The sequence below is a fragment of the Drosophila ficusphila genome, unplaced genomic scaffold (assembly GCF_018152265.1).
Source record: "Drosophila ficusphila isolate 14025-0441.05 unplaced genomic scaffold, ASM1815226v1 contig_607, whole genome shotgun sequence".
Classification (NCBI taxonomy): domain Eukaryota; kingdom Metazoa; phylum Arthropoda; class Insecta; order Diptera; family Drosophilidae; genus Drosophila; species Drosophila ficusphila.
The window spans coordinates 1968587-1996454 of record NW_025064537.1 but is presented as its reverse complement, the minus strand read 5'-3'; the positions used below and the strand labels follow the sequence as shown (position 1 = coordinate 1996454).

The following is a 27868-nucleotide window of genomic DNA, read 5'->3' as shown; positions in this document are numbered from 1 at the left end:
AAAATTTATAAAACAAACTTTACTTATTCGCTAAAAATCACGATATTTAATGCCAATACACATAATCTACTTAATGATAGAAAAAACCCAGCTAAAGTTTTATAAAAGCAAAAATTAAATTAAACAAAATTATATTAAAATTTTACTATTTAACATGTTATTTTATTCCCTACATAATAAAAAGTAATAGTAATGTTGTTTTTACTTGTGTGTACATTTTGTATCAAGTCATAATGCTTATGAAATTGTTTTCGATGAACTTCCATTTTCGCTCAGTGCATTCGTTTGTGATCCGCCAGTTGTGCATTCAGCTGCCATGTTTTCCAATTTTCGGGCACTGCGTCGCATTCAGATTCGCTCAGATGCAACAGCAGTGGAACAACAGCAACAAACGGCGAGGGAAAATCGTCGCTCGCTTTTCCCGAAATTTAGTCATTGTTCGCGAAATTGCTTATAAGCGCGGCCCTCGTCGGCGACTCTCCCCTTTTCCCTTTTCCCCAATTTTCCGAACTCAATCTGACCTGCCATGTCGCCGCTTTAGTTTTTGGAAAATTCGGATGGAAGGGCGTGAGTGGAGCTGATTGCAACTCTTTGGCTTTGGTTTCGGCGGTTGGACAACCGCAGCGAGCCGCTTTTTGATCGTTGGGCACCTAAGTAAAAATATTATTACAAAAAGGGGTTCCCCAGTGGGTCAGCACACAACCTGGTCCAATCCCCCTGCCCCTCGAAAAACCACTCGCGCTCAATCGCGAGTTTATTCGCGGGAAAAAGTGGTGATATTAACAAAACGATTGAGTGGAAGAACCACACACGGGATAACACCTCTTACAATAATTTAGCCTGCTTCAGCTGAGGGAAATAAATAAACATTAAATACAGTTGTATACGTTATAGTAAATATTAAGAATTATTATGAACACAGACCAATTTTACTCTTATTTATGTTTTAAAAAAGTATGCAGAAAAAAAAAAAAATTGCTTGGTTATGAATTTAAGATAAAATCCAAAATATGTACTTAGGTATAAAACGTTGCAGCCAATCTCAAAAATATTAAGCTTTATTGTTTGAAGAACATAATTCTAGAATCATAATAATACAAGAAAACGAGAAAGGTTACAAGTATTTTCACTTTTGTATATATGAACAATTTTGATTTATATGTTTCCTTTAAAAGTTACAATCTAAGCATTTTGAAGACATATAAATATTGGAATATGTTTAACAACTAATAAATTACATTACTTTCACTCAAGCTCTAATTTAGTTTGCATTATCCCTCCGCAGTGACGGGAATACCAACACTTGGCTTCGTTTCCAAGGAGGTTTCCTGCGGCTGCACCAGCGCCTTGGTGGGCAGAAGGTGCTTCAGGGGCTCCAGGATGCGCGGCTGCTCCAAGTAGGTGAGCTGCTGCTGCTCCAGCTGCAGCAGACTTATGCCCAAGTGAACGGTGAGCGACTGCGGCGGAAAGACACCGTGGACGCAGCGCTGCACGTAGGGCACCAAATCGTAGGCGAGGCACGAGCAGAGCCGCGTGAACGCCTCCCGTTCGCTGCCGGCGAAGGCCTGCTGCTCCTGGCGGTAGAAGGCGAGCACGCGCTGGGCGGCCAGTTGCAAGGAGTGCTGCAGGCAGCGGGTAACATCGGTGGCCAAGGCCAAGGGAGCGCACAGCCGCAGCTCGTTCAAGGCACTCAGGTATCCATTGCACAAAGCGGCTAGCGGATAGAAATCCAGCAGCGTTTCCGGTGGGGCAAAGGACTCCTGCTCGGGATCCACCTGCTTGCGGGCGTGGGAGTGCAGCGCCACCTTGTTGATCAGCGTGAATCTCTCCAGCTCCCGATCGAACTGCTCGTTCACCTGCTCCACACTGTTCTCAAACCGTCGACGAATCACACCCACGAATATGGGGGCCATCAGCGCACGGAAATCTGCGCCAACGCGACTGAAAGACAATCCGAAGTACATGCACTGACCCAGAACCGTTTCCACGGAGCCCACTCCCAGCTGAAGATCACGCTCTAGGGTTTGCAAAAAGTCGTTGATCTGGGAAACAAATAACATCCATTAAAATTATAATTAATCCATAATTACAATCTTAGAAAGTACAAACCTTGTTGTGCAGCCAGGCCTGGAAAAGTCGGTCTCCATTACAGCTGACTCCCTGCAAAGGCTTCAACGAACTCTGCGTTTTTAGGTTACCCTCCTCTTCCGGAAAAATAGCACGGTATTGGGTTATGATGTTAAACAGGTTGATGCGCGTGATCTCGATGGTTTTGGTAAGGTGTTGCTGGGCTGTGACGAAAAAAAAAATCAAAATCTTAATCAGTGAAAACTCCAAGAGTAGCCAATGTTATTGTTGCTTCTGTATTGCCTGCGTGATTTAAATGGAGTTAACTAATTACTCCTTTAAAGGCTCTAGCGAAAAGGAAATGTATTATATCTTAAATAAAAAAGCGTATTCATTAAAGTTCCTTAATGGTTTAGGAAACAAACAGTATTCTGTCGTATAATTTACATTCTGTTACTCCACCCGGGAGCTTAGAGCCTCTACAATTTCTTGTAGAAGATTCATTATCATTGATTTTCGATCGTACCGGTGATAAGCCAGTAGCGACTTATCCTAGCGGTGGGGTGCTGTCATGATTGAGCCAAATTATGCAGTGCTAATAATTCTATTTACCATCTCCACTGGGAATGGCTTCCAAGCAGGATGTCAGCCAGGCGTCCCTGGCCTGCAGAAACTTGAGTCGCAGCTCGTTGTCCCCGAAGGCCTGCATGCGTCGCAGATAGCCCACGATCTGCAGGCACTTGGGCAGTTGCAGATCCGTTCGCAGTTGGGCCACCAGTTGCACCAGCATGGTGTGCCACAAGGCCTCCACCGAACGCACGATGCTCTGGAAAGGATTGAAACTGGTTACAAAAGAAGGATTAAAGCGAGCGTAGACCACCCACTGTAACTACGGGAATGTGACCCTGGTGCTGGCCCAAACGCGTGGCATAGGCAGCCAGCTCAAGTGCCTCCTCGTAGCGTCCTTCGCGGATGCAGCGCTCCATGAGCTGCGGGAGCTCCAAAACTTCCAGCAGTTGAGCGTTTTTCTGCAGCGTAATCGAATTAAGGCGCCGCTGCTCATTCAACTCAGCAGAGTCCTGCAGGAAGCGCTCACACTGGACACTGAGGTCCGGCAACTTGTCCACCAGCGTGTCCAATTGCTGCTCCGAACGCAGGAATTCACTGAAGATTGAACGCGAGTTTTCCGCCGTGGTGATGAATGTTCTGTAGTTCGAGATGGCCAGGTCTTGCGTCTGCTCTAGGATGCTGCGCGCCTCGTCCGCCAGCCGCGTCTGCTCCTTCTTTAGCTGCTCCACCTTGCAGGTGCCCAGTTTGGCCAAATAATTGTCCAGCTCCGGATTGCCACGCAGATTGTCTGGTAAACACATAGAACATGAGTTCGGTGTCTATTTGAGATGTTCTTGTCAATAACCCACCTGGAACTCCATCGGGAAATATCAGCTTTAGCACCCTTTCGTTCTCCAAGTCCATTTTATCCGGAAAATCCATGTATTTCACCTTTTTAAATCTAAAACTAGCGAATCAACCAATTTGTTTTCGTCGACGAAAAAACAGCTGATTGCGTTCTGCCCCAAAATAGGTCTTTCTCAACACTGGTTACAACGCAAATATGAGAGACCTAGTGCTGTGAAGCCCAATCCTAAAATCTGTCAGGAGCTGGCTGATATGGCACCAGACAACGACTTTTCAAAAATTACTGGCCTTAAAATGTGAAATGTGAAAAAAAAAATAAGAGGTATTTCTGGTAAATATTTTTTTATATCTGCTGTATATACACTAGTCGGCATAATTATTTTGACAAAATAAAAGTGAAATATACTCGAAACTTGATCTTGCTTCGTTTAACTTTTTGGTATCAATGAAAAGGTAATTTAAGTGCCGTTTGAATTTTTGTGAAAATCTACTTATTTAACTTTTTCCCTCGTCTTGAAAACTAAAATTTTTGGATGCAAAAAGTTTCCTAAAAGAAAAATAATAGTAACTGCAAAAAGAATAAAAAAAATTTGCTTATTGGTGATATTTCTTATTGGGATGGCACATAAAAGTGATATCGTTCGTGTATTTTCTCAATTATTATTATTTATAAGTTTAAGAACATGTTTGGTGGATTTGTTGATGGTACCGATTAAAGGTGTTCTGCCAGTCGCTCCACAATCCACGGCATGAAGTAGGAGACGTTTGTGTTGAAGGCTCCGCCTGCCGATCCGCACTCGATTCTTCCATGGGCGATGATCCCAAACTGGAGGCGTTGCGCTATCATCGGTCCGCCGGAATCTCCTTGGCAGGAGTCCACTTTATGACTTGTGGTACAGAAGAACATGCCGTTGGAGGAGTAAGGACATTCGCTGCTCTGCACTTGGATTTGGATGAGTTCCGTCGACTGGTTGCCGTCCTCAGTGACTCCCCATCCAAAGCTGTGGTAATTTGCACCCAAATCTGGGAATTTCTGCAGACTGGCGGGGAGAATGGGTAGACAAACCGGCCGAATATATCCTTAAATTTTAGATTTTAATAATGAAAGAGAATGGAATAATAATCAAAAATAATTGTATGGAAAAAAGCTTGTGAACTTGTCTATTACACAGAAAGAGTAAGCAAGAAAATGACTAAATTTGTATTTTAATGTAGTGGATTAGAAAAATGGATTTTGAATTTTGTTAAGACCTACCTAATTTCCTTACTGAGCCGTTGAGTTTCAGCAAAGCAATATCGTTGACCTGTTCATAGAGATTAAATTCCTCGTGCATAATAATACGTTCGATTCCATAGTTTTCCAAGCAGTCATTCGGCGATGTTACATTTTTGGTTCCCAAGCAAACCCTTAACCTGTTAAAAGTCAAGCAATTTTACAGCAAACATATATGCGAGTAAGAGATATTATATAGAAATCTTCTTCAAATAATACATTGTATAGGACCATATTTAAACAATAATCCAGTCATTATAAATTATAATGTCAACTGGATAATTATTAACCTGATTGTTATATAATATGTAGTTAAGGTACATTTTTATTTTATGGGAATATACATAAATATATATAATATTTGTTTACACGAGAAATTTAAGAAGAGAACTGATAATAATCTACTTCAAAAATATATATTTAGAATTTGCTAAGCTAATCCGATTTAAAAAAAAAATTATAATGTTGTGGAAAGGTTTGTAATGTGTTAGAGGCTGAATAAAATGCCACATAAATGAAAATAATAAGTTTACGACAATACAAATTATTTTGGGTAATGATTAATTAAGAATATGTGACCTTAAGAAATTGAAGGTAATAGTGAAATTTTAATAGAGGTCCTAAAGTCATGTAAAGTATAATATATATTTGGCACTCTCAACTAACTGTAAACAAAATAAATTACTCACTCTTGATTTCGTGGACACAACTTTATGCAGTGGGCGGCAGTTAGGATAAAGTCTAACAGAAAAGAGAAAAGAGAAAAGATTACTAGTATCCAATAAAAATGAAGGATGCGTACTTGAGGTTATTAAAGTTCCTCCACAGCGACACGAGGATAGGTCATCTAGGAGGTGGAGGAGTGCCATCCAGGGAGCTGATTCCGCAGGCGCCCTTATTCCGCCCATCATCCTGCGGGGCGGCTGACAATTCCGTCGAAGAATCATTGAGGTTCTGTTCAAAGCGTCGCTTGAATCTGCACTTGCATTTGCATTTGCACTTGGGCAAATCAGGAACAGAATTCCCCACAAAAGGGCGCACGACTTGATCATTTCTAATTTTTTATTCGACTGCAACTGAGAGTTTAGATTACAATTTTTCCCATTTATATGAGAAGGTTGTCATTAGACTGATGCGATTATCATACAACTGATCTCTTATCAACTTATTGATATTGATTTCTGGGAAAATATAAAAGTGCTCTCGTTTAATCCGAAAAACGTCGAAACAAGGGGAAATATTTAAATAAAATCATTGTCATTTCAATGCTTAGGAAAAGTATTGTAAATAATAATTGTAAGTATAATTTCATTTGTTAATAACCATTGGATTTTACAAAAATGCCCAGATGAATTTTACAAGTTAGTCTTCATTTACAAATGTAATAGTTCCCACAACAGTTTGGCTTGAATTTCCTTTTGCAACGCCTTTCTTGGCGAATCTTATCTTTTCGAGACGCACATTAATTCGCCGGGTCCCAGACCCCGATTAAAGCACTCAGCTGGCGTGAACCTGCTCCTCAGGCGCAACCGCAGCCGCAGTTATTATTTTTGCACTTTCACTTGCTCTGGCCCAAATATCGATGGCAGTGCGGTGACTCGATTCTTTTTCAACACCTTCAGAATAAAATTATCATTTAAACGCATGGCTTTGATTTCTGTTTAAATAAAAAGAGGTGAAAGTAAATATTAGTTCTAAAAATATTCGTTTTTTTTTTTGTATACAAGAGGTATTACAAAATCGTATAATATTCGCCAGTTGTGAACTCACCTACACCTTTGCGAAAATTTCGCAATCGAAATAATTTGGCAATCGCCGAAGAAAACCAGTTTTGGGTTTTACGGGAAAGGGAGCGGAGAAAGGGAGTTAAAGTCCATCGGGGACCACCCACTCCACCGGTGGAACCGAACTCTCTCCACAAAGTAAGAAAGGCACCCCACCAGCACCTTGCCACCTTGCCACCCACCGCAAATTGGTGGCGCAATTCTTACTCAATGGGAATCTTCGTGGCCAATAAAAAACGGAGGACGAGGAACTGCAGTAACACAATATTCTTCGTGCCGCGCCTGGTGGGCGGAGATGGGAACAGCGGTACGCGGTGGGCGGTAGGCGGTGGGCGGTGGGTGGTAGGCGGAACCGAGGGGCGGGCGAGGACATAATAAACACACAACGATAATTAAACCGCGGTTAGCCTGGCCAGCAGTCCGCTTTCAACAGATCGCTGCTGATAGCGAGGGCGGCTTAAAGAGAATTTCCAAGAATAATTCACATACCATATAGTAAATTATTACAAAACAAATAAGTTTATTTTGGAAATGTTCACAATAATTTGTATAAACAAGTATTTTATTGAAATGTATATACATTTTGTGAAGTTTAATAAATTATTTTATTTGGTTTCTGATTTAATATCGATTTAAGGGGTATGTATGAAGCTCTAACATTTTATTTGCATCATCTCTATACTTCTTACCAGTAGATTAGTACGATCAGTAATATTGATTATATATTTTATCTTGGATAATATGTTTTTGTATGTGCAAATAATAATATTTCACAGATTAACAAAGTTTTCTTTTAGTTCATAATAATAATTTAACGAAATCTACATGTATATGCAATTCAATTGAATATAATAACGATAGTATAAATAGTACAATTAATTAAATAAATAATAATATATATAACAATAACAACTTAATACTATTTTTTTGCATTTGCATTGCAGCTCTTACAGTCGACCCTCGCTAAGTGCGGCTCCCGCAATCAAGTCCCGAAGATGCGCGCCAAAACAAGCTCTGTTCTCCGTTGGCGGCGTCTAATCCTCGGCTGCTTCAGCGGCAGCGGCGGCGGCGGCGGCAGAAAGCAACACACTGGCTGGCTGCAACACCAGCGGTCGCAAATGAATCAAAACAAAGCCGGGGGAGCAGCAAGAAGCGCTCGGCTCGAGTCCACTACTGACCTACTAAGAAGTCTGCGCGACGCACTCTCCGCCTTTGGAGCATTGGAGCATGGGAGCAGTGCGAGATCGAAGGGGTCTCGGGTCTCTCCGGTTCCCGAAGACGCAGCCCCCTCTCCGGCTCGATTCTTCGCGTCTTCGAGTCTTCGATTCTTCGGCTTCGGCGTTGCGTGTGGCGCTTTTTCTTGTCGATGTACTCCTCTGCTTTCTGGCTTTTAGTTTTTTTTCTCTTTTTTTGCGCTGGGTCGTTTTTCAGCGTTTGTCGTCGAATAATAAATAAGAAAAAGTTTTCCTGCAAAAGCAAACCAAAAGCAAAAACAAAAGCAAGCCGAACCGTAAAAATAAAAAGCGTTTTCGCTGGCGCAGCGCTGAAATCCATCGTCGCCTCTCGCTCTTCGCCACTCTCTACACTCGGAATAAAAATGGGGCTGAAGGACAGATAAAATATCTGTTTTTTTTTTTTCATTTTTAGCAACATTTGAAAGAAACCATTTTTTTATCTTTCTATTAACATAAAACTTTACTCTTTAACTAATAATTTTTATTTTTTTTACATTATTAAGTAAAGTAAATGCATCACCTTGGGTAAGTTACCTAATGAAATAAATTTATTTCGAACTAAGAAATAAATTTACTTTTAAAGTAATTTGTATTATTCTGCATGTTTGCAAAGTACATTATGCATTTGGTTAATTATTTTATATGTCATACTAATTTAAAATTTTCATCTGAGTTTCCTTATATGAGCTTCCTTTAAAAGACGTTAAAGACATTTTGCTAGAGAAAATTTGTTTTTGGATGACCTATTTTTACATGACATCTTTATTCTAGAATTTATTAGTATTTTTTTTTTAGTTTTAATTATTTGAGTAAAATGCTTAGATACTAAAATGATAAATTTGAGGAATCTAATTTAACAATTTAAAATAAATGTGCACCTTGACTGTATTTCATATTAAAAGATAATGGTATACAGTTCCTTATGTCTCGATGCCATATATATTGAGCTCTTTTGAACTATGTTCCGTTTTTTCCGAGTGTAGTGGAGCAGGGTGCGCGGCAGAGGAAGAGAGAGACGGTAGCTTTGCCGTGGGACTTGGAGCTCGATCAGCCGCTGGTGGCGTCGCAGTTGCAAACGTGAGTTCGAGGCGTGTGAACGTGATTTTAGGCTTTTCGCTGGTGTTTTTGGCTCCACTCGATTTCCTCGATTTCCCGATTTCGGCGCAGTGGGAAAAGCCCCCCTGCCCAAGGAAAAACAGAAGCGGGACCCCAGAGGTCGCGGAAACTGCATGCGATTTGCAGTTGTGTGGAAATATGGACTTTACCACTAATTTTCATTGCCCTGCGAGTGTGTGTGTGTGTGCGAGTGTGAAATCTGCGTGAAACATTGCCAAATCCTTCGACTGATTTCTATTTGCACCTATTTTGCATTCGGCATTTGGCATTTGCCATCGACGCGAGTGTCAATCGAGTGAAAGTAAACAATGGTGCGCACCCAAATGGATAGGCGATCGCCGATCACTAAACTAATAACGGTAAGTGGGGTTTGTCCCCAAGCGACTACCTTGCATAACAAAGTGTCAAAAGTTTAACAATTGCAATAAAACAAGGAAGGTAGGTCTTGTATCGGATGTCAAGTTCCATTCATTAAATAATAAAACTTCATATTGTTCAAAAACGTAAAGATCACACTAGCAACCAAAATGTAAACAACACTGAAAAGTTCTATTTAATTTCGGTTTTTAAATAAGTAGGTATATATAGTAAAACTATTTCTATGAGTGTATATATTCTTATCAGAAAGATAAAGGCTTATTTCAAGTTTAAGTTTTTTAGTACTCGCCAGGAAGTTAAATGTATTACAAGTTATGAGGAAATGTGTTATTAAATCGGATTTCAAAGGGGGGTCTAATTGAATTTCTGCGGCTAAAGTTTGTTAACAAGAGTTCCTAGCTAATTGTATCCCTTTTAAGTTATTAGGGAATAAAATAAACTTATTTCGCAATAATTTGGCATTTTGATGTTTCTTACATAAACAAAAATTTAAACATTTATTGAGTACAAATAGTTAAATTATGGAAAATAATAAAAACTGTCAGCTGTTGTTACAGTTCAAAAGAGAATCACCTTTGGGCCGAACAAAAATGAATAAATCAACCCAAATTAGTGTCCCCTGTGGCCACAAGCCATTGATGAAAATGAAATCGCAATTAAGAGGTGGTCACACGTCCCCTTCGGTTTTATTTCTGTTTTTTTTTTCATTTTCGAAATGTGTTGAAATCGATAAACGATAGGGCTAAGCGTTTTGTGCATATTAACAACTTCTGTCCAGCCGTCCGCGAGTGGGCTTTGTTTTCTTTTAACGCATGACTACGCAATCATAAAAGCATAACCAACAACCAAAACGCTCAAAGTTTCCGCTGTGTTTGCCGTTGTGGTTGGCGTTGCCGGTCCCAAACAGAGGAAGAAAAGAGGAAGAGAAAGACAGATAGAGAGAGGGAGAGAGAGAGAGAGAAACGGAATAAAATAAAAAGTTTCACTTTCTTCGAGAGCAATGCGGCCGACCGGGATTGAGTCGCTTGGATTTGGCCCAAGACCAAAAATCAAAGCCGAAAGCGAATCTCCAGCCCAAAAAATATCGACTTGCCAAAATTGGGAAGCGACCTTTTCCGGCGGCGTCCCATCAGTGAAATTTCTGCGTTTAATTAGCCATTTCGCCATGAATATGCATTGCCCAGATGTGGGAATGAAAACAATAATGGTGAGCTTGCAGCAAGACGAGTCGCATCGAGTTTGTTGCCTCAGTCTTTTGTTTTGGCCGCGCTGCAAACTTCGTCAGGTTTGTCGCCTGAGTCTTTTGTTTTTGGAGGGGAAAATTTCACCACTCGCCAGCTGCTCGCCTGGCAATTAGCAGAAACAGCAGCGGCAACGCCAAATTTGGTTAAGTGTAACATCAACTTCATTTCCAGAGCCAATTGAATTTATAAATAATTCATTCTAGACACTCGCCAAGAGAGTTGCAGATGGACAGATGGACGGATAGACGGGCGGACGGGGGCAACATTGTATTTGGGAAATGAAGACATAGACTGGAACGTCTCCTCCTCGTGCTTCTCCACTCCCCCTCCCCCTCACCCTCTTTTCCCCTTTCCCTCCCCCTTTGCCGCCCCCTTGACAGACTGGGTTTTCGTAGAAAGTCGCTGACACATTAAAGTGTTGCAATACGTTTCTCTGGCGACAGCTCGGCATCGTCTGCGATTGACAAATGTCTTCCTCGATGCGAGTTGACTTAATGCCCATTTGCACTGCACCGCAGCATCGACACTGCACCGCCGCATCCAGCGATGCCTACTATGGGCTCTGAGAATCGGCTAAAAATAGCCAGCAGAATAGGCTTCACTTTAGACTAAAACCATTCATTCTGTCGATAATAAAATGTAGATGAATATGTAACAAATTGGAATAAGTTCACGGAAGTAGGTCAGCTTGAGCAAAAAAAAAAAAAAATATTGATATGATATGATTTCATCAATAATTTTTATAGGGCTAATAAAGCATCAACTTTCAGTATCAATAGTATATATTTATAGTATGTTTCTTAAACAAAATATACTCCTATTAAAACTGAAACTCAGAATCTTTTGATTCATTAGCTCTTTATGAAATAATTAATTGTGCATCTGCAGTTAAAAATTAAAACAATTTTGTAGTAGACTAACTTAAAAAGGTCAAATCTATTTGGGAAGGTATTCTATTTCTTTACAATGACCGATTAAAGAACTTAACGAAACTGTCGGGCAAAAAGCCATTTCGCCAACACAGACTGCAGCAGTTGCAAGCTCTCACGGCTGATTGGACATATTGATTTGTTTCGCCGACTTGGGACGCTGACAGCAGAGCAGCATTTGCTCCAATTTCCCCGAGGCTCGGCGCTTCCAAGAAATACGACAATGTTAATGAATAAGATTCGGCTTAATTGTCCCGCTGCACACGACAATCGACAATCGGCACTAATGCCAGCCGCCTTATTTATTTTTTGCCGAACAAAGCGAAAGTAATTCTGCTTTCCATTTCAGGCGACTTCTCTTGCGGTCTGACCTGATTTGATTTCCAACACAAATTAGTTCGCAGAGAGCCATTTGCCTCGCACCCAAGTTGCCAAGTCGCCAAGTTGCGGTCTCATCCTCAGGTTTCGGATCCCATATCACTTTCTTCTCATAATTGCCGAGGTCTGGCTGCCGTGGAGCACTTGATTGAAGTGCTTTTCCAAATTGGAGAAAAGGGCATTACTGCTGGGAGGAATTCCACCTTGTCATTGATATTTAAATGGGATTTGGGCTCATGATGTATGAGAAGACTTTCAATGTAATTCATGACTTCGTTGCGTTCTACTTCGGTTTTGTTAACGAAATTGTGAAATACTTTGTAGCTCAAAAGGGAAAATAGATAAATTAATTTATATTTGTATTGATGCTCGAAAGCTGGAAATTTAATTCAATTAACAAGGGAACCTTAATTGTTTTCATCACTCTACAATTTTTTAAATCATTCATCAACTTTTTGTCCCCATTTTTTGCTTGTATAACGTTTTCATATTGTTTACAAGTTTGGTTTATTGTTTTGTTTTTATATTATTTTCTTGTGCCATTTCTTCAAGACCACTTAGGATAACATTGTTTTGTTATTTTATTAGATGTTTATTTAGTTACCTAAGAGATAATCTTCTTACAAGTTATAATTCCTGGAAAACGTTAGGAGGTTGCCTAATCATTGACCTTGCTTACGTATGCTAATCGGGCTGGAATTTTCCCGAAATACAGAAAGGCGTGATGGCCACAGACGAATGCTCGGTATTACCTAACAGCTTGGCCAATCGCTTTGAGCCCACATTTTGGACACACATCCGCCAAGGGAGCCGATCACTTTCTTTTCTTTTCGTGAATCACCACCAGCGATCGATATGTGTTAGCCATATGTGATTGTGGCTGCGGGTCTGGCCGATAACCGAACACCGAACACCGAACACCGAGTGCACATCAGTTTTGGCCAACCGGTTCGACTCGGCTGAGTGAGATAGTCGGGGAAAAAGAGCGCAGACATGGTCCGAAAAGCCCTATTAGGACCGAAACTGAAGTAAGTCCCGGCTTTCTGCCAGCAATTGTGCAACCGAAAAGGAAAGTTGAAAGGGCCCTTGGACAAATGCGGGGAGGGGGAAGGGGGGCGGGAAATGCCGCGGCTTTTCCTCCGCGCCGCAATTTACTTTTACTTGGGTAACCCATTTCGCTTTTGATTGCTCTTTGCATTTCACTTTGCCGGCTGCCAGTGGCCGGTGGCCGGTGGCCGATGGCCAGTTGTTGCAAGTTGTCCGCTGCCGGTTGCCACTCGGCGGTGGCAGCTCGGGTGGCGGAGTGCCGCGGAGTGGCCACGGTGGTGCAGGGCGGGGTGGATCAGTCGGCGGCCAGTCTGGCATGCTGGCATCCGATGCACATAGAGAAACAAGTTGTCAAGAAATAATTACAGCATTGCCATTAAACCTTTTGCACATTTTTATAAAGAAATAATATTGTAAATTAATTAAAAAGGTTTAATAACGATCATTATGATCATTAAAGATTCTTCATTTTTCCTGGTTATCACTACTTGGTTTTTTTAATTCATATTTTTATTAAGAAATATTAGAATTGTGTACAAATTACAAACTTTTTAGTTGATCTATAACTTTCAAGCCAAACTCCTTATCTACTTAGTTATATAAAACTATATATTTATTATATAACTTATAGACGTTTGTGAAGAATTTCATTCGGGTTTTTAAAATAAATTACTCATACGAAGCGTATGCCAGTGAGTTTTGTTAAGAGAAAGAAGCTTATTCCCAGTGGCAAATTGAAAGTATTTGTTATTTTGATAAAAATTGTATAACAAATATTTTCACATGTCAAGAGAAGTTTAAGATAAATTTTTAAAAGATAGTTAAAAAATCAAAAAAATGAAAGAATTTGTATTAGGCTTATGGCTGCAATTAGATTGAGTTCTTTTTTTTTGTTGAAAAATAATTGGCTCAGTGTAATGGCGGCGGAAATTGCGGCCATTCTCTCTGGCTCTGCAGTCTGGAGGTGGCATGCAAATGCACATCGATCATCTTTATGACTTGTGATTGTCCAGTTGGCTTTGCGTGAAAGTAAAATTTGATTTTCTACCGGCTGCAGTCGAGTGAGAGCAGCCCGGCCTTTTCAGTATTTTTTTCTCTGATTTTCTGTTCAGTCCTCCCAGGTGCATTGAGCCCACTTGACTCCACTCAGCTGCCACAAAAAATGAAGTTTTGGCGTCACGCCATTTGCTTATCAGCGAGCGGCTGTGGTTTCAATTAAGATTTCCTCCGCTCAGCTGGAGCTGCCGACTTTTCCCATTAGTTTGGGGGGTCATTTGCCCAATCAATCCAGCTGGAAAGAAAAGCCTTTCCAACAGCAGGAAATGTCGGATAATAAAATTCACACACAAATATTGATTAATCCACCGGCAATTAAAAGGGAGATTACCAGAGAAGTGAAATCTAAAATCATAAGTGGTATTCGCCTTGCAATATACACTTTTTAATTGTGAATGTGGTAAAACATCGGAATCATTCTGAATTAATGTTATTCTAATCTCTAATGTTATAATAATCTCGTGGGAATACACATAAAAGTATTTTTATTTCGGTCAAGTTTATTTCACTGATCCAAAAGCTATTTCTTAAAATACAGTAGTATTTGTACTTAAGAAAAAATGTTTGATAGCTATAGATTGACAAAGATAACTTTTATACATTTAAACGATTTTTAAGTTTGGCTTGTAATTACTTGGTTACTTGGTTACTCTTACTACAATTGAAACATCCATTTATTTTAGAGATACATTATATTTTGAAACCCAATATCTTTCCTTGCAGAGCCATGTTCTTTGGAGCCTTTTGCTGATCGTTGTGGTGGCTCTACCCTTGGCCACCGCTGGCTTCGGATTTGACTCGGCCAATTCGTGCAGTCCGAATGGCAAGATGTCCCGACGGGGTCGAGCCCAGATCCTGGCGGCGATTCCCTGCGACCTGGGGCAGCAGGCCTTCTGCCACCTGCCCGGATCCGCGTATCCGTGGCACGCTGTCCGGCGGTTCGTGCACGAGAACCAGGGACTGATGAAGCGCATGTACGGCGATGTGAGGCACATCTCCATTCTGCGGGACGAGATCCAGAACAACGAGGTGGACGCGGAGGACATGGAGGAGGCGGCGGAGCGGTACAGCAAGGATGGCGGTCGTCGCAGTGCCAAGTATCTGATGAATGGCAGGGATAGGGATCGCGATCGTGATGATTTCGGGAGCTTCAAGAACAACGATGTGCTGATGGAACCGCACTTCCGTCCGGTTTCCACGAGCACTACCAGTACAACCAAGGCGACGACGACCACAGCTGCTCCAGAAATAGTTAGTAGCTCCACTGAAAAAAGTGAGATCACCACCACAACATCTGGAAATGCCACCACTTCAAGTAAACCCACTGCAGTTCCACCTTCTGCTGAAGAAACTGAAATTGAGGCGGAAATTGTGGAGATTCAACCGAGTCCGGAATCAAATAGTGTATATGAAGTGGTTTCCTCCTCGATTTCACCCACTTCCTCCACTGCGAAGCCTTCGGATGCAGGTGGTGAAAACATCCAAATCATCGACTCACCGCAGCTGGGATTGCGTAACCTCAGTGGAGAGGCGAAGCCATCCCAGGAGCCACCGACTGCCGCCACTTCGAAACCCACATCTCTGCCGAAGAGTTCGCCAAGCAGGAGAAGGAAACCCGCTGAGACCACAACCACTGCGGGAACTCCCAAAGCAACGAGCACCACGTTGCCTACAACCACAACTTCACCCACTCTGCTGATCCGTCGCAACGTGACCAAGTACTCACCCGCATCCGTGACCACGCCCGTCAGCTTCGCCTCCCTCTTCTCTGGAACCTCCAGCGGGCTCTTCAGTCCGGAGAAGCTGCGCAGGCCACTGACCACCAGCAGCACCAGTGCTCCGCCTCCAGCTCCAGCTGCAGTTGGACCTCCAGCCGGCGCCACCGGAAGCGCCACCAAGTCCGGACTGCTGAGGGAGGGCCAACTCTTCCAGGACGCCATGAAGCAGGAGCCCGTCGCAGTGGCCAGCAATTTGCGGGGAGTGTAAGTTTACGAGCCATATAAATAAAAGTAGTAATGTTTGATCAATTCTCAACAGCAGAAAATGCTAAGAAATAATATCAAGTTAATAATTTATGATTTATAATTCAGATGACACTGGAGCCAAGATTCATTATTTAATATTGTTCGTTTTTTTCCGATTCCAAATTTTTATTTAACATTAAATTATTTCCTATCACGGTTATTAAAATTAACCTTAACAAATGACATGTTTCTTGAAAATTGGAAATTTAAACTAAGGCAAATATTAAAGAAACATAATTAGTTTCTTTAATACTTTACTGATGTTACAGGAGTACAATTATTAAATAATCGTTTTCCTCCTCCAGAAATGCCTGTCCTGTCAAGGACGAAGTGGTGGCCCCCTTCTGGGCGAACAACACCCGTGGCGAGGTGCTGGCCCTGCTCAACCTGTACCCCTTCGAGCAGTACGTCCACTGGGAGAAGTGCACCCACGAGTTCAAGCAGATGTTCTGCCGGGACGGGTGCAGGTGTGAGCAGCAGTACCGCTTGCACCGCCTGCTGGCCTACGATCCGCACAACGAGTGCCGCGGCATCTTCTCCGACTGGTTCCGCTTCCCGTCCAGCTGCATCTGCAAGTGCTACAACATCCCCATGGAGTTCCGGGCCACCTCCCGCAGTCCCCGATCCGACAGCCGCTTCGACGCTCCCAAGTCCGATCCCATCGAGGCTGCAGAGGCGGAGGTCCAGAAGGCCATCTACGAACACGCCACGGATGAGTGGTACCGCCCACGCGACGAGTTCGACTTCTTGGAGGGATAATCCATTCGAAATCCTTAGATACATTGTACAGTAGATCTAGATTTTGTATACCTAAGTTGCACAAGCTGTCTTTAATTAGTTTAATTTTTCTTGTTATCTGTTACTGAAAACCTTCAAAAGACTTAAATTATTTCTCTGTTACCGATCAATTTTAAAATTTGCAAAATTAACCATTTCAATTTATAATTTTATCAGTTCCAACACTCCATTTCATATAAAATCGAACAATCTTTAGCCACTTCTATGCAATCTTCTACTTTAAGTTATTTTTTAAAAGGCGGCATTATGTTAATGTAAATATAGGCCAACATAATGCCCGATTTAGGCGAACACTTACAGAGCGAATGTACCTTGAAATACTTGCGAACGCATCGCGGCCATTGAGCTGCGTCCGATAGTATTCACTAGATTTATTATTTATTTATTTATCCAGATCCTAGCTGTAAGCAAAACCATAAGAGTGGCCATAACATTAACCCCAAATCATTTTGATCCCAGAGAAAAGTTGAATGCATTTTGGAAAAATATTTATTGCAAAATGTAGTCTGTATATTTAGAATGCTTACGTATGTATAAAATAGATTTTATTGTATTTAATACGTTGATATATATTACTGTTTACGAGGGTACGTTGATAAATTAGATTTATAAATTGTATTTATGTGTAGAAAAGGGTTTCCTTTCTCAGCAATTTGAAGGCAATTCCAGGCACTTCATTTCAGTTTAACCGTTTACCACTTAAGGCTAGTGATAGCTTTTTTGTCAATCACTCAATTAAATAAAAATTCTAGTGTTGCTTAACTAGCCGCGTTTTTATTTTCAGGATCGGCCAAGGGCCCTTTTTCCAAAATAAGTAAGGTTGTAAGTAAAGCTCGATTTAGAAGCAGTTCTCAAAGAAAATTCAATTAGTCGAATCTATTTAATATTCACAGTTGAACAGTTGAAGGTTTAAAGCCAAACTCTCTAATGCCACCGAGTTTATCGAATCGTTAGGTGAATAAAATAAAATATATCGATGCTTTTCCTACAAATACATAATGATAAATTGCATTCAAACAGACTTTAGGCTTAGAATGTTGCCTTCGAGGGAAATCTAGTTCCAGGCGGTATATATAAATAAGATATATAAATTGTGGAAGCATTCCTCTCGTTTGTGATCGGCATTAGCTGCCGCACAGGGCAGGCGAACCGAGAACCGCGAACAGAAACTACATCTACAGACATAAATTAGGTGACAGAGACAAGAAACAGGTAGAAATACCGCGCCCTAAATGCAAACCACTCAGTTGCAAGTCGACGCCCGTTGAATACTCTGCGTTAAACGTTAAACAAAACGAATACGAACTCGATACTATTGATGCGCGTTGAAAAATACTAGGCGTGAGTGTCGCGTTGTGTGCTAATAACTAAAACTAGGAGGACCCCGAGTCCGGGCTGTCCGGGCGAACCGATCCAATCAGGCACTCGATACGGGCACCCAAAGCAGCTTGTCCTGCTCCTTGTCGACGGCGTCCTTGATTTGGGTGCACATGTGCTTGATGCTGACGCCGGGGATAACGGCTGCAATAAAATTAAATAGTTTAATATTTGGAACAATTTTACATAGTTAGATTTGACTTGTAAACTCGTAATACCGAGCATGTGTCAGATTTCTCTTAATGAGAAGAAGCATACTTATATCTTAAAAATTAACTTAGGCATGGATTACATATAATATTTGAATAACATATCAACTAAACAAACAAGCAATAACGAATATTAACCAAAGGGGTTTACAACGAATTTAAGCAAAGGCAGACAACGGTACACGTTTATATTAATGTAACTGAATTTGATTGCATGAACCATATATTCACATCATAAAAGAAACCAAATATAATTCATTAAGAAAAGGATAGTTCATGTCGAGTTTACAACCCAGACTCAAAAGAATACAACTCACCTGATATGTACTGCTTGTAGTCGGTTTCCAACTTCATGGCCCGCTCGTACATCTCCTTGGCCGCCTTGGCCGAGATTTTGTCGGTGCCGAAGTCGCGAATGTCTCGGATTTGCTTTGCCGACTTGAAGCGCAGCAGCAGAACAATGGGGTAGATTTGTAGGCGCTGCAGGCGCTCCACGGCGGAGATTGAAACGTCCAGAATGCAGTGACGACGATCCTGCAAGAAAAATATGGTGTTTACATGTTCCCACTGGCTTGTAGTGTAGCTACTCACGTTCTTGCAGGCATTGCTGATGGCCTCCACGGTGGTGCACTCGAACTTGTTGCCCCGCCGCCGGTAGTCCACAAAGATGTTCTCCTTCAGACCCTCCTCCATGGCCTCCTGTGAGCAGTCCATGGCCGTCACCTCGCAGAGCTTGAAGAGGTTGGAGAAGTCGATGGTCAGCCGGTCCATTAGGCACTCGGACAGCGGTCCAATAATCAAAACGGGTCGGCGAATGGGCGCTAAACAAAGCAAGGGATTGAACTCATATACCTATATTTAATTCAAGGTATGGATACTCACAATCCAGCAGCTCCACGCGCTGGTAGCTAAGGGCACCACCATCATCGTTCAGGAGGCCCAAGTCTGGAAAGAAGCTAAGCTGCGTATTGCTGAAGCTGGCAATCTCCGTGGAGTCGCGGGACGAGCTTCGCTGGTTCTTTTTGCGACGAAAAAACGATCTCCTGGCAGAAGTGCTGCCGCGTCTAGCGGTTCCCGTATCACAGTCCACCACCTCACCCGAACGCAGTTCCTCCTCCACCCTGCGGGAATAAAAAATTAAAAAGGTTGTTATTAGTAAACTTAAAAAAATCAATTATTGGATAAGAACACAAGTATACACAAAATCTAAAAATATTTTAAAGTGGTTTACAACAGAATATATTTCAGTTAATTAAATCAAGAGATTAAATATAAAAATTATTCTAATTGCTCACTTCATTTGACTGGGTATAATGCCGCATTCCTTCCGATGGCCCATGGCGTCCAGCTTCCAAGCTCGCCACAAGCCAAAGGTGCCGTTGAAAACTGTGTTGTCCACGTAGAGCACCTCGTCCTTCACGAAGCGCAAGTCGTCCTCGTTGAGCTCGCCAATCCGGTCAAACCCCACGCGAATGTAAAAGGAGTCCCCAGGCTCATCCTTAATTTGCTTTAGAGCTGAAAGAATAAAATGCAGGTTAGTTAAACTTAAGTTAAAATTAAATTCTTTAACTACTCACTGTGCAGTTTATTTTGCACCAGCATGGTGACCGTATCCGTGAGCTTGGATATCTCGTTGGCCGCCTGCTCGGCGGTGACTCCACTTAGGTCCACCCCGTTGTACTCCAGTATCTGATCGCCCTTGCGTATGCCTGCATGATCCGAGGGCGATCCTGACGCCACGTCGTGCACATAGATGCCTACTTTGTTTCCCCCAAACAGCTTGATGCCCAGGTTCTTCGACTTGTCCATGTGCAGAGTGACATACCTCAGAGCTGGAACAATAAATTAGTTCATGTAGTATGCACGTTACTTCGGATTCATTGCTTTGTTAGTAGGGGAGAAGCTTTGGAATCTAAATCGTATTCATTCATTCATTTGTGCTTAAGTTAAAGTTAAGTTATACACTTTACTGAGAAGTTAATAATTAAATATAACTTCCAAACAAACAATGTTCTTCTTGGTGAAATTAACTGAAGACTCTTCGCTATTTAGACGCCGAGAATATGTACCTTGCAGAGCTGGAAACGCTTCCTGCTGCACGGTTACCTTCTGCGCCGAGGGGACGGACTTGGGGAACAAGCTACTGCCCCGGGGAGTGTGGTTAGTAGTGGGTGGAGTGTGGTGGCTACGTACTCTCTGCCGGAACGGAAGCGGGCGGCGGCGGCAAGGCGGGCTTCGGCTCCTCGTCGTAGACCGTCGACGTGGCCGAGGCGGTCGTCGTGGTGGTGGTGGCCGCCGACGAGGGCATGTCCTGGCTGCTGCTGATGTCCGACTGGTTCTCCAGGCTGTCGGTGAAGCTCTGGTCCTTGATCGACTGGTGCGAGAGCGGGGCCCGCGACCCGGACCTGGTTGAAGGTATCTGCGTCTGCAGCGGCAGCGGGAACAGCGAGTTGCGAGCCGGGGGTCGCGGGGAGTTGCGCGGAGTGGGGGAACCGGAGTGGTTGACGGGAGATTCTGGTTCCAGATTGTGTGCTCCCTCGTACTCCATCGAAGGGAACTCTGCAAGAAGGATTGCGATTAGAAGAATGGTACTTCCTCCTCGATCAGATATACTTACTCTCCGGATTATACTGCACTAGCATTGTGAAGGAGTCGCCGCATTGGCGCAGCACGTTGGCCGCAATCTCCTGCGTGGCGGCACGCATGTTGATGCCACATACTTCCAAGAGTTGATCGCCCACCTGGAGACCGGCACGCATCGCTGTGCTCTTGTCGGCGACGGTGGACACAAAGATGCCGCCGCCGTTGTTGTTGCACTGAATGGTGATACCGAGCGACTTGTCGCGCTTGTCGATGGTGACTCTTCTAAGGTCTCCGGGGCAGAGAAAATCCGCGGGCACGTTGGAGTTGCGCTTGCCACTGCCTCCTCCTCCGTGGCTGAGTACCTCCACATGGACCTGCGGCATGGGCGATCCGCGGCCACTTCCGCCTCCTCCTCCTCCCACTCCCACTCCCGATCCGGTTCCATTTCCGCCCGCCATGCTGGCGCCGTAGCTGTTGTGGATGCTGGAACTCATCAGGGAGATGGGAGCCCGATCCGAGGACGAGGCCGACATGGATCCTCCAGAAGCGGGCGCCGTGCTCGTCACGTAGTGGTGGTCAATGCTGCCGGAGCTGTTCTTCACCATGCTGCTGCTCTTGCTGGCCACACTGGGGTTGGAGGGAATCCGCAGCCGCTGGTTGTCCTTCTTGCGCGGAAAGGTTCCGCCCTCGTAGATGATCCCGGCCACGCCCGACACTCCTCCCCCGCCCACTCCCATGTAGGGGTGTCCGTAGTCCAGGTAGGGAGCGTGCGGATGCGGATGGGGGTGCGGCAGTGGCAGCGGATTGGTCTGCGCATGGTGGTGCTGGTGGTAGTCCAGGTCGGTGGGGATTCCGACGCTGTCGTGCGGCGCCACCGCCGCGGGAAGCTGCTGCAACTGCTGCTGCGGCGGCGGCGAGGGCAGAGTCAGCGGACTGGACCGGCGGTTGCTCCTCACACCGGGTCCGAAAGTGGGAAAGAGCTGCGTGTGCCTGTTGCCCGGCATGTGGTTGGACTGGAGGTACCCGCCGTAGCCGCCGTGGATGCCGGAGCCAATGCTCTCGCTGTCGCTGGGGTACTTGGGTACATGCCTCACCGCCTGCGGCATGGGCACATGCCGCTTGGCGTACACCCCGTACTCGCTGTTCGCCGGACTCTTCGCCGACAGGATCGACTCGATGGAGTTCTGCGACTTCAGGGATATCACGTCCGGCGGCTGGCCAACTGGCAGCGGGTGGCTGCCCCTCGGCGGGTTCACCGGCATGAACACGGCATTCGGATTGGATCCACCGCTGTTCTTCGGCAGTGGCGGCGGGTGGAAGACGTCAAAGACCTGCTGCTTGCGCACTGGAAACTCCCCGGCCGCCGGTCCCGTCACTCCACCCATCGAACCGGATCCCATGGCAAATCCAGCGGCATTCGACGAGACGTTCATCACCTGCTGCTGGGCCTGCTGGCCACTGGTCTTCGGCTGGTAGAAGTCGCCGCTGGGCGTGATGTTCAGCGACAGGCGGTGGTTGCTGTGCGGCCTGGTGCCGTAGCGCTCCTGCGAGGGCATCTTTACCCTGGCGTTGGCGCCCATCAGGGGAGCTCTGGGCATTGGCTTCTGGCTGATCTCCTCCGGGGTTCCGATGCCGCCGTAGAGCGAGTGCCTCGGATGCGTCGGGTAGCCGGCCATGGGCATTCCGCCAGCGGAGCCGGGAGGAAACAAAGCCGAGGCTCCCGAGCTCACCGGATTGGAGTTGCGGTTGGGGTGCGCCTTGATGGCACTCCCGTTAGCCCCCCGGATGTGGGCCAGCGGCTTGGACATCTGCGGGGGCAACGGCGGAGGCAGCTGCTCCTGCATCAACGCCGGCGGCTGCTTCTCCGGGACACCCACCTCGCCCACCAGCTCGTCGTCCTTGTCCACGTTGATCGGACCGGCAGTGAAGAGAGACATGAGGGCGCGCTTCTTCTCGTTGCCCCGCATGGTGCCCGTTGGATTGTCGTGCGAGATGTTGGTCCGCGGCCAGGTGCCCATGCTCTTGGAGGCCTCCTTCTCCTTCTTGGTGCGCTTCTTGCGGTTGAACAGGTTCTCCTTGCTCTTCTCCGAGCTGTTCTCGCTCAGCACCGAATCCAGAGCGGCGATGGCGTCGTCGTGCTCCTGCTCGAAGTTGTCCTCCGGCGTTCCCGGCTTGCTGAACTTCAGCTTGCGGAAGAAGAACTCGGCGAACCGGGACGGATGCTTGGTGGCGCTACTGGCTCCACTTCCTCCACCGCCGCCGCCGCCGCCACTCGACAGGTGCTGCATCGAGTCGATGGAGTCCGTCTGCGCCGACGAGGTGGTCATGCCCGGCGGCAGCTGATCCTGCACGTACTTCAGGGCAAACAGGTTGAGTCCATCGCTGCGCGGATCGTTGAGCAGCTGCATCACCTCCTCGATCGACTGCACCGAGTCCATCGACTTGTTGTTTATGCTCAGCACTCGGTCCCCGACGTCCAGTTCCGGTTCGAAGAAGGCCAGCGAGTTCTGCTCGATCTTCGCGATGAACACGCCCATGTCCAGCTGCAATCCGTGCGGGCAGTCCCGATCGCGGGTCTTCAGCTGAACGGAGTAGGCGTGCCGCTTGCTGTGGCGCGTGCGGGAGACGAGCAGGAGGGAGTGGGGCGCACAGGCGCGGATCTCGTCGAGAACCATTCGCTTGGACAGAGACTGGCAGTCCAGGTTGTTTACCTTGCAGATCACATCGTTGATCTTGAGCTTCCCGCAGGCGGGGGAGCTGCTGGTCACGCCACACACCAGCTTGCGCTTGTTGCTGTCATCCAGAATGATACCCAGATCGGAGGTGTGCTCGTAGCCGGACAGCTCCACTTCCAGGAGGTCCTCGCCCTCGTAGCTGCTCAGTCGGAAGCTGCGTCGGGATCCGCTGGCAGTGCTGTCCAGATTGTGGCGTTCCTGCTGCTCCATCTGCTCCTTCAGCAGGTCAATCTTCTTCTGGGCCTCGTCCTTCTGCTTCTTGATCTTCTCGCTGTCCCGAATGGCCATCAGGGAGTCGGAGATGGCCTTGTCCCGCTCGTGGCGCATCTTGTCGCAGAGCGTCTTCACCGAGTCGCGCTCCTGCACAATCTTTTCGCGCTGCGAAATGGCCCAGTCGCGCACGCGCTTCGCCTCCTCGGCATCCTGACTGGAGCGCTCCACCTCGGAGAGGGCCTTCTCCAGGCTCTTGCGCAGCTTCTCCAGCTCCTTGCTGTTCTCCAGTTCCTTCCCGCTGGAGAACTCCTTCGACCAGGAGCTCTCGCGCGACTTTAAAAGGTCGCGCTTCTTGAGCTCGGCGTTGGCCAGCTGCAAAGCCTTGATCTCTCCCCTGGCCAACTGCTCATCCTTCTTGAGGCGCTCGATCTCCTTGTTGGCCAGCACGAGATCGTCGGACATCTTCTGGTGCTCCTGCAGCACGTTGTCCTTCTCGGAGAGCAATTGGTTCAGCTCCTCGGTGAGGGCACCCACGTTCTTGGTCTCCTTGTTGAGCAGGACCTTCAGGGTCTGGTTCTCATCGCCCCGTTCGCGGTAGTAGTTGCGATCCTTCTCCAGCTCAATGTACGACTTTTTGTACTTCTCGCGCTCCACCGCGACCATGTTGCGCTCCTTCTTCAGCTCGGCCAGCTTCTCGATGCAGCTGCCGTCGCATCCCTGGGTCTTCCCGAAGTAATACGGATTTCCGCTGGCCCCGGGCGGCACTTGGCTGTTCCCATTCTGAGCCTGTTGGCTCTGCTGGTTCTGGGTCTCCAGCAGCAGGCGCTTGAGCCGGGCGCTCTCCTCCACTATGTCCGTGAATTTGTTGCGATCGGCCATGTAGTGCTCCTGGTAGAGATTCAGCTCTGTGGCCAGCTCTTCGCAGCGGCGCTTGGTGCTCGAGTGCTGGTGGCGCAGGGTGTTCAGTTCCAGGAGTGCGGAATTGTACTGCGCCTGTAGCAGATCGTACTTCGTTCCGTTTCCCCCGGGCACGCCCGATACGCCCACTCCGCTGTTCACGACCTTCGAGGGCCCGTTGTTGTTGGCCATGTTGGCGGCCGTGGTGCTGCCACTGGAGTTGGACGGCGGACGAAGGGTGTTATCATAGCCCACATACTCCGAGCTCTCTTCTAAAATTGTAAGTGGGGAGTTACAGCTGATGGATGTTTGGTAGAGATCTCCAGACTTACCCTCCTGACTGCTCGTGCTGGTCAGCGAAAGATCTCCCGATGCCATCTTCGCCATCACAGCATCTTTAGGTAGAACTCGACATGAAGGTTAAGCTGTGGATAATAAGGTTTAAAGACACAGGATTATTTAGTGTGCAGTTTAAGTTATGTAAGTCATCGCAAAAAAATATATTTTTAAAGCTGTTAATCTCTGTTTTACTTAGTTAATGAAGTTGCACTTATTACTGGTATCAGGCCATAATGACCTATTTTCTATGTGTATTCCTATCTTTTAAACAACTACTCAAAACCCGAACAAGATAGCGACTTAGATTTATTGAGTGCCAATTGGAGTTCTATACGAGTAGAAAAGATTACAAATTTGAATGATATCAATTTGATATGGTCAAATTATAAATAACATTTCACATTTAATCGCAATCCTAACGTCTACCTGTTGATCACCATGATAGTGCAAACGTAAGCGTAAAAACTCTAATCCCACTATGCTTATTGTTAAAAAAAAAACCAACGGCAATGGCTGCATTAATTATCTTCGTCTGAAAACCTACAGCCGTGTTCAAAATAATAGTACTAGTTTTAAAAACCTACATATCTTAAACCTAATTAAAGTTTAACTCTGAATACAACAAGGTGTTTTTCATTTCAATATGTGAAAACGTATATAATTTTTAAATGGCAGACAAGTTTGAACTTTTAGTCACCGGTCATTTTAATAGTTAATTTAAATCGTTTTTAAACTAATCTGTTGTTTTGGCCACAGCTGTTTATCGGAGGCTTGGGAGTAAGTAGAAAAACCGAAGCATTGGAAAAACGAAACTTTCACAATTTTTTGTGAAACCGCGATTTTCACAATTGAACGAATGAAATTTAAATACAACCGCAGAGTGGGACGGAAAATCGGAGGGAGGAGTGGGCAGCACTAGGTTTTTTGAAGCTTTTGGAGCAGTTATAAAAGTTAGTGCTTGCGAAAACGAAATGTGTGGCAATTAAGCACTCGAGTTAGAGCATCGGGACTAAGCCAAAGCAAAGAATTAATTGAAGCAGCCGAGCAGAAAGCGTAAATTAATAGCAACATGTATGCACACGCACACACACTCCCCGATACCGACTCATACACACACACACACTCGCGAGCAAAACAAGTTGGCCGAATGAAAAAGAAGAAAAGCTGGCAAACGCACAAAGGTGGAAAGCAAATCGAATTATATAAACGCTTTTCGGAGTGGAGTTTCGTTTTGCAGGCACTTATCTTGGCCAACTAGCATGCTTATTGGGCCAAAAACAATGCGTATATATTCGTATATATTTTCTTTTGGTCGAAAGTCTTTCACACACACACGCACGCAAACGCAACAGCTGAATGGGCGTGCGAAAGAGAAGGGGCGAGCTCCACCCCAATTCCGAGCACGCGGGAAAGAGATGGAGAGATGCAACAGGCGGATGAAGAACGGGACGGCCGACTTTTACCGTTTTCGCTCGCGCAACAACAACTACGCCAGCGCATCCGGAAGTTCCTTAACAACACGTCGAAAGGTCAAAATCCACGGAGATCGGTGAATTTTCCAAGGACGCAAGAGTCCAAAGCGATGACGAATGACCACCAAAAAAAAACTCAACCGAACGAACGAAAAACAAAAAAAAACAAACACAACTTCACGAAAACGTCACTAGAGCTGGCACGTAGAGCTGTCAAATCCTCGATAGCTCATCGATAACAACAATAGTGAAGGTCCAGCTTTCGCCATCGATGTTTTCACTGACAGTATCAGTAATTTTTATGTACAAAAAAATCTCAGAAAATAAAAATAAAAAAAAGTAACGAACAACCAATGACTTCTTTTATAAAATCAATTTGAAATCTTTTAAATATATGCATAATATATATGCATTATGTATGGATAATAAATATGCATAATATATGAACAATACTTATGCACAAAGTATGGATGACAACATTCTATTCTGTTAATGAAGGAATCAAAAATTATGAAAAGTGCTCCGTTAATACCAGAATCCCTAAAAATGTAGACCAGAAATTCGTTCTCTAATAAGACCCTCAATGCCTCAATTTTTAAAACCACTATTGACCGAACAAAATAAATAAAAATTAATCAAATCCGCCAAGCCGTTCACGCGCGATTCCGTGTTCAAGGGAAAAAGGGATTTTTTTTTTTAATATATGCAGATTTAAGCCTAACAGTGTTTAGTTTTTGGCATAAACGCTGTGTCATTAACTTTTGGATTAATAATATCATTTAAGACAACATTGAGTTGTTTTGAAGTTTAAATAAGATGTAAACAACACAAAAAAACAATTATGATTTGTTCATCTGTCATCAATTTATTCAAGAATACCATTAATTTTAAAATAATTGTTCACATGTGAATGACCCTATTTAAAAATTCAGCCTATCGATAGCTTAGACGAAAACCATTAAAAATTCGATTTCTCAAATATCGACTAGGCGGAAACAGACCTGGCTTATCGAAGTACCAAACCAAAATAATGTCTTTGCTAAATTATCATCCGTTAAAATAACAGCTTAAAAAGTTAACAAAAGTCGGTTAGACTTCTTTTTTATTAGCTTTGAAAATGTACACATTAACTGATTGATCCTTATAATCTTTATGAAAGACAGATTTTGAATTTGAGTTCTGCTTTGCAATTAACTAAATGATATTTTTATTTATTCATTTTCAGGCAATAAGCTAAGAAAAAAATATATCTATCAATACTTATTTCTTTTGGGAGTTTTCACTCAAATATGATCATA

The 27868-nt window shown here is 44.5% G+C and overlaps 4 protein-coding genes across 4 annotated transcripts; 1 reads left to right on the top strand and 3 right to left on the bottom strand.

The window, feature by feature from the left end:
• Positions 1–1037: 1037 nt before the first annotated feature.
• LOC108098707 (conserved oligomeric Golgi complex subunit 8) lies at positions 1038–3650 on the bottom strand. The gene is made up of 5 exons (XM_017201820.2): positions 3486–3650; positions 2952–3424; positions 2680–2893; positions 2110–2291; positions 1038–2042 (listed from the first exon to the last, which is right to left on the bottom strand). Exons 1-5 carry the CDS (start codon positions 3556–3558, stop codon positions 1272–1274), a joined length of 1713 nt encoding a protein of 570 aa, XP_017057309.1. The 5' UTR covers positions 3559–3650; the 3' UTR covers positions 1038–1271.
• A 545-nt stretch (positions 3651–4195) lies between these two features.
• On the bottom strand, positions 4196–5794 carry LOC108098690 (serine protease grass-like). The gene is made up of 4 exons (XM_017201799.2): positions 5559–5794; positions 5446–5497; positions 4739–4896; positions 4196–4563 (listed from the first exon to the last, which is right to left on the bottom strand). The coding sequence occupies exons 1-4, from the start codon at positions 5701–5703 to the stop codon at positions 4196–4198; spliced, it is 723 nt and encodes a 240-aa protein (XP_017057288.1). The 5' UTR covers positions 5704–5794.
• A 3037-nt stretch (positions 5795–8831) lies between these two features.
• LOC108098700 (protein spaetzle 4) lies at positions 8832–17507 on the top strand. The gene is made up of 3 exons (XM_017201810.2): positions 8832–9250; positions 14647–15905; positions 16253–17507. The coding sequence occupies exons 1-3, from the start codon at positions 9200–9202 to the stop codon at positions 16704–16706; spliced, it is 1764 nt and encodes a 587-aa protein (XP_017057299.1). The 5' UTR covers positions 8832–9199; the 3' UTR covers positions 16707–17507.
• Positions 17221–26805, bottom strand: LOC108098699 (disks large homolog 5). The gene is made up of 10 exons (XM_017201808.2): positions 26562–26805; positions 25092–25184; positions 20949–25031; positions 20525–20890; positions 19909–20163; positions 19627–19846; positions 19214–19452; positions 18923–19152; positions 18649–18865; positions 17221–18266 (listed from the first exon to the last, which is right to left on the bottom strand). Exons 2-10 carry the CDS (start codon positions 25144–25146, stop codon positions 18163–18165), a joined length of 5769 nt encoding a protein of 1922 aa, XP_017057297.1. The 5' UTR covers positions 25147–25184; positions 26562–26805; the 3' UTR covers positions 17221–18162.
• Between the last annotated feature and the right edge of the window lie 1063 nt (positions 26806–27868).

Bases quoted from the DNA above. Each gene is read 5' to 3' on its own strand.
- LOC108098707 (XM_017201820.2), bottom strand. From the start codon at position 3,558: ATGGATTTTCCGGATAAAATGGACTTGGAGAACGAAAGGGTGCTAAAG. The intron at 2,894-2,951 runs GTGGGTGGTCTA...AATCCTTTCCAG, and splicing joins GTCACATTCCCGTAGTTACA to AGCATCGTGCGTTCGGTGGA. The intron at 2,043-2,109 runs GTTTGTACTTTC...TTTGTTTCCCAG, and splicing joins AGGCCTGGCTGCACAACAAG to ATCAACGACTTTTTGCAAAC.
- LOC108098690 (XM_017201799.2), bottom strand. From the start codon at position 5,703: ATGATTCTTCGACGGAATTGTCAGCCGCCCCGCAGGATGATGGGCGGA. The intron at 5,498-5,558 runs GTACGCATCCTT...CTTTTCTGTTAG, and splicing joins AGGAACTTTAATAACCTCAA to ACTTTATCCTAACTGCCGCC. The intron at 4,564-4,738 runs GTAGGTCTTAAC...CTAAAATTTAAG, and splicing joins CGGCTCAGTAAGGAAATTAG to GATATATTCGGCCGGTTTGT.
- LOC108098700 (XM_017201810.2), top strand. From the start codon at position 9,200: ATGGTGCGCACCCAAATGGATAGGCGATCGCCGATCACTAAACTAATA. The intron at 9,251-14,646 runs GTAAGTGGGGTT...CTTTCCTTGCAG, and splicing joins CGATCACTAAACTAATAACG to AGCCATGTTCTTTGGAGCCT. The intron at 15,906-16,252 runs GTAAGTTTACGA...TTCCTCCTCCAG, and splicing joins GCCAGCAATTTGCGGGGAGT to AAATGCCTGTCCTGTCAAGG.
- LOC108098699 (XM_017201808.2), bottom strand. From the start codon at position 25,146: ATGGCGAAGATGGCATCGGGAGATCTTTCGCTGACCAGCACGAGCAGT. The intron at 19,453-19,626 runs GTGAGCAATTAG...TTATTCCCGCAG, and splicing joins ATTATACCCAGTCAAATGAA to GGTGGAGGAGGAACTGCGTT. The intron at 18,866-18,922 runs GTGAGTAGCTAC...TTTTTCTTGCAG, and splicing joins TCAGCAATGCCTGCAAGAAC to GATCGTCGTCACTGCATTCT.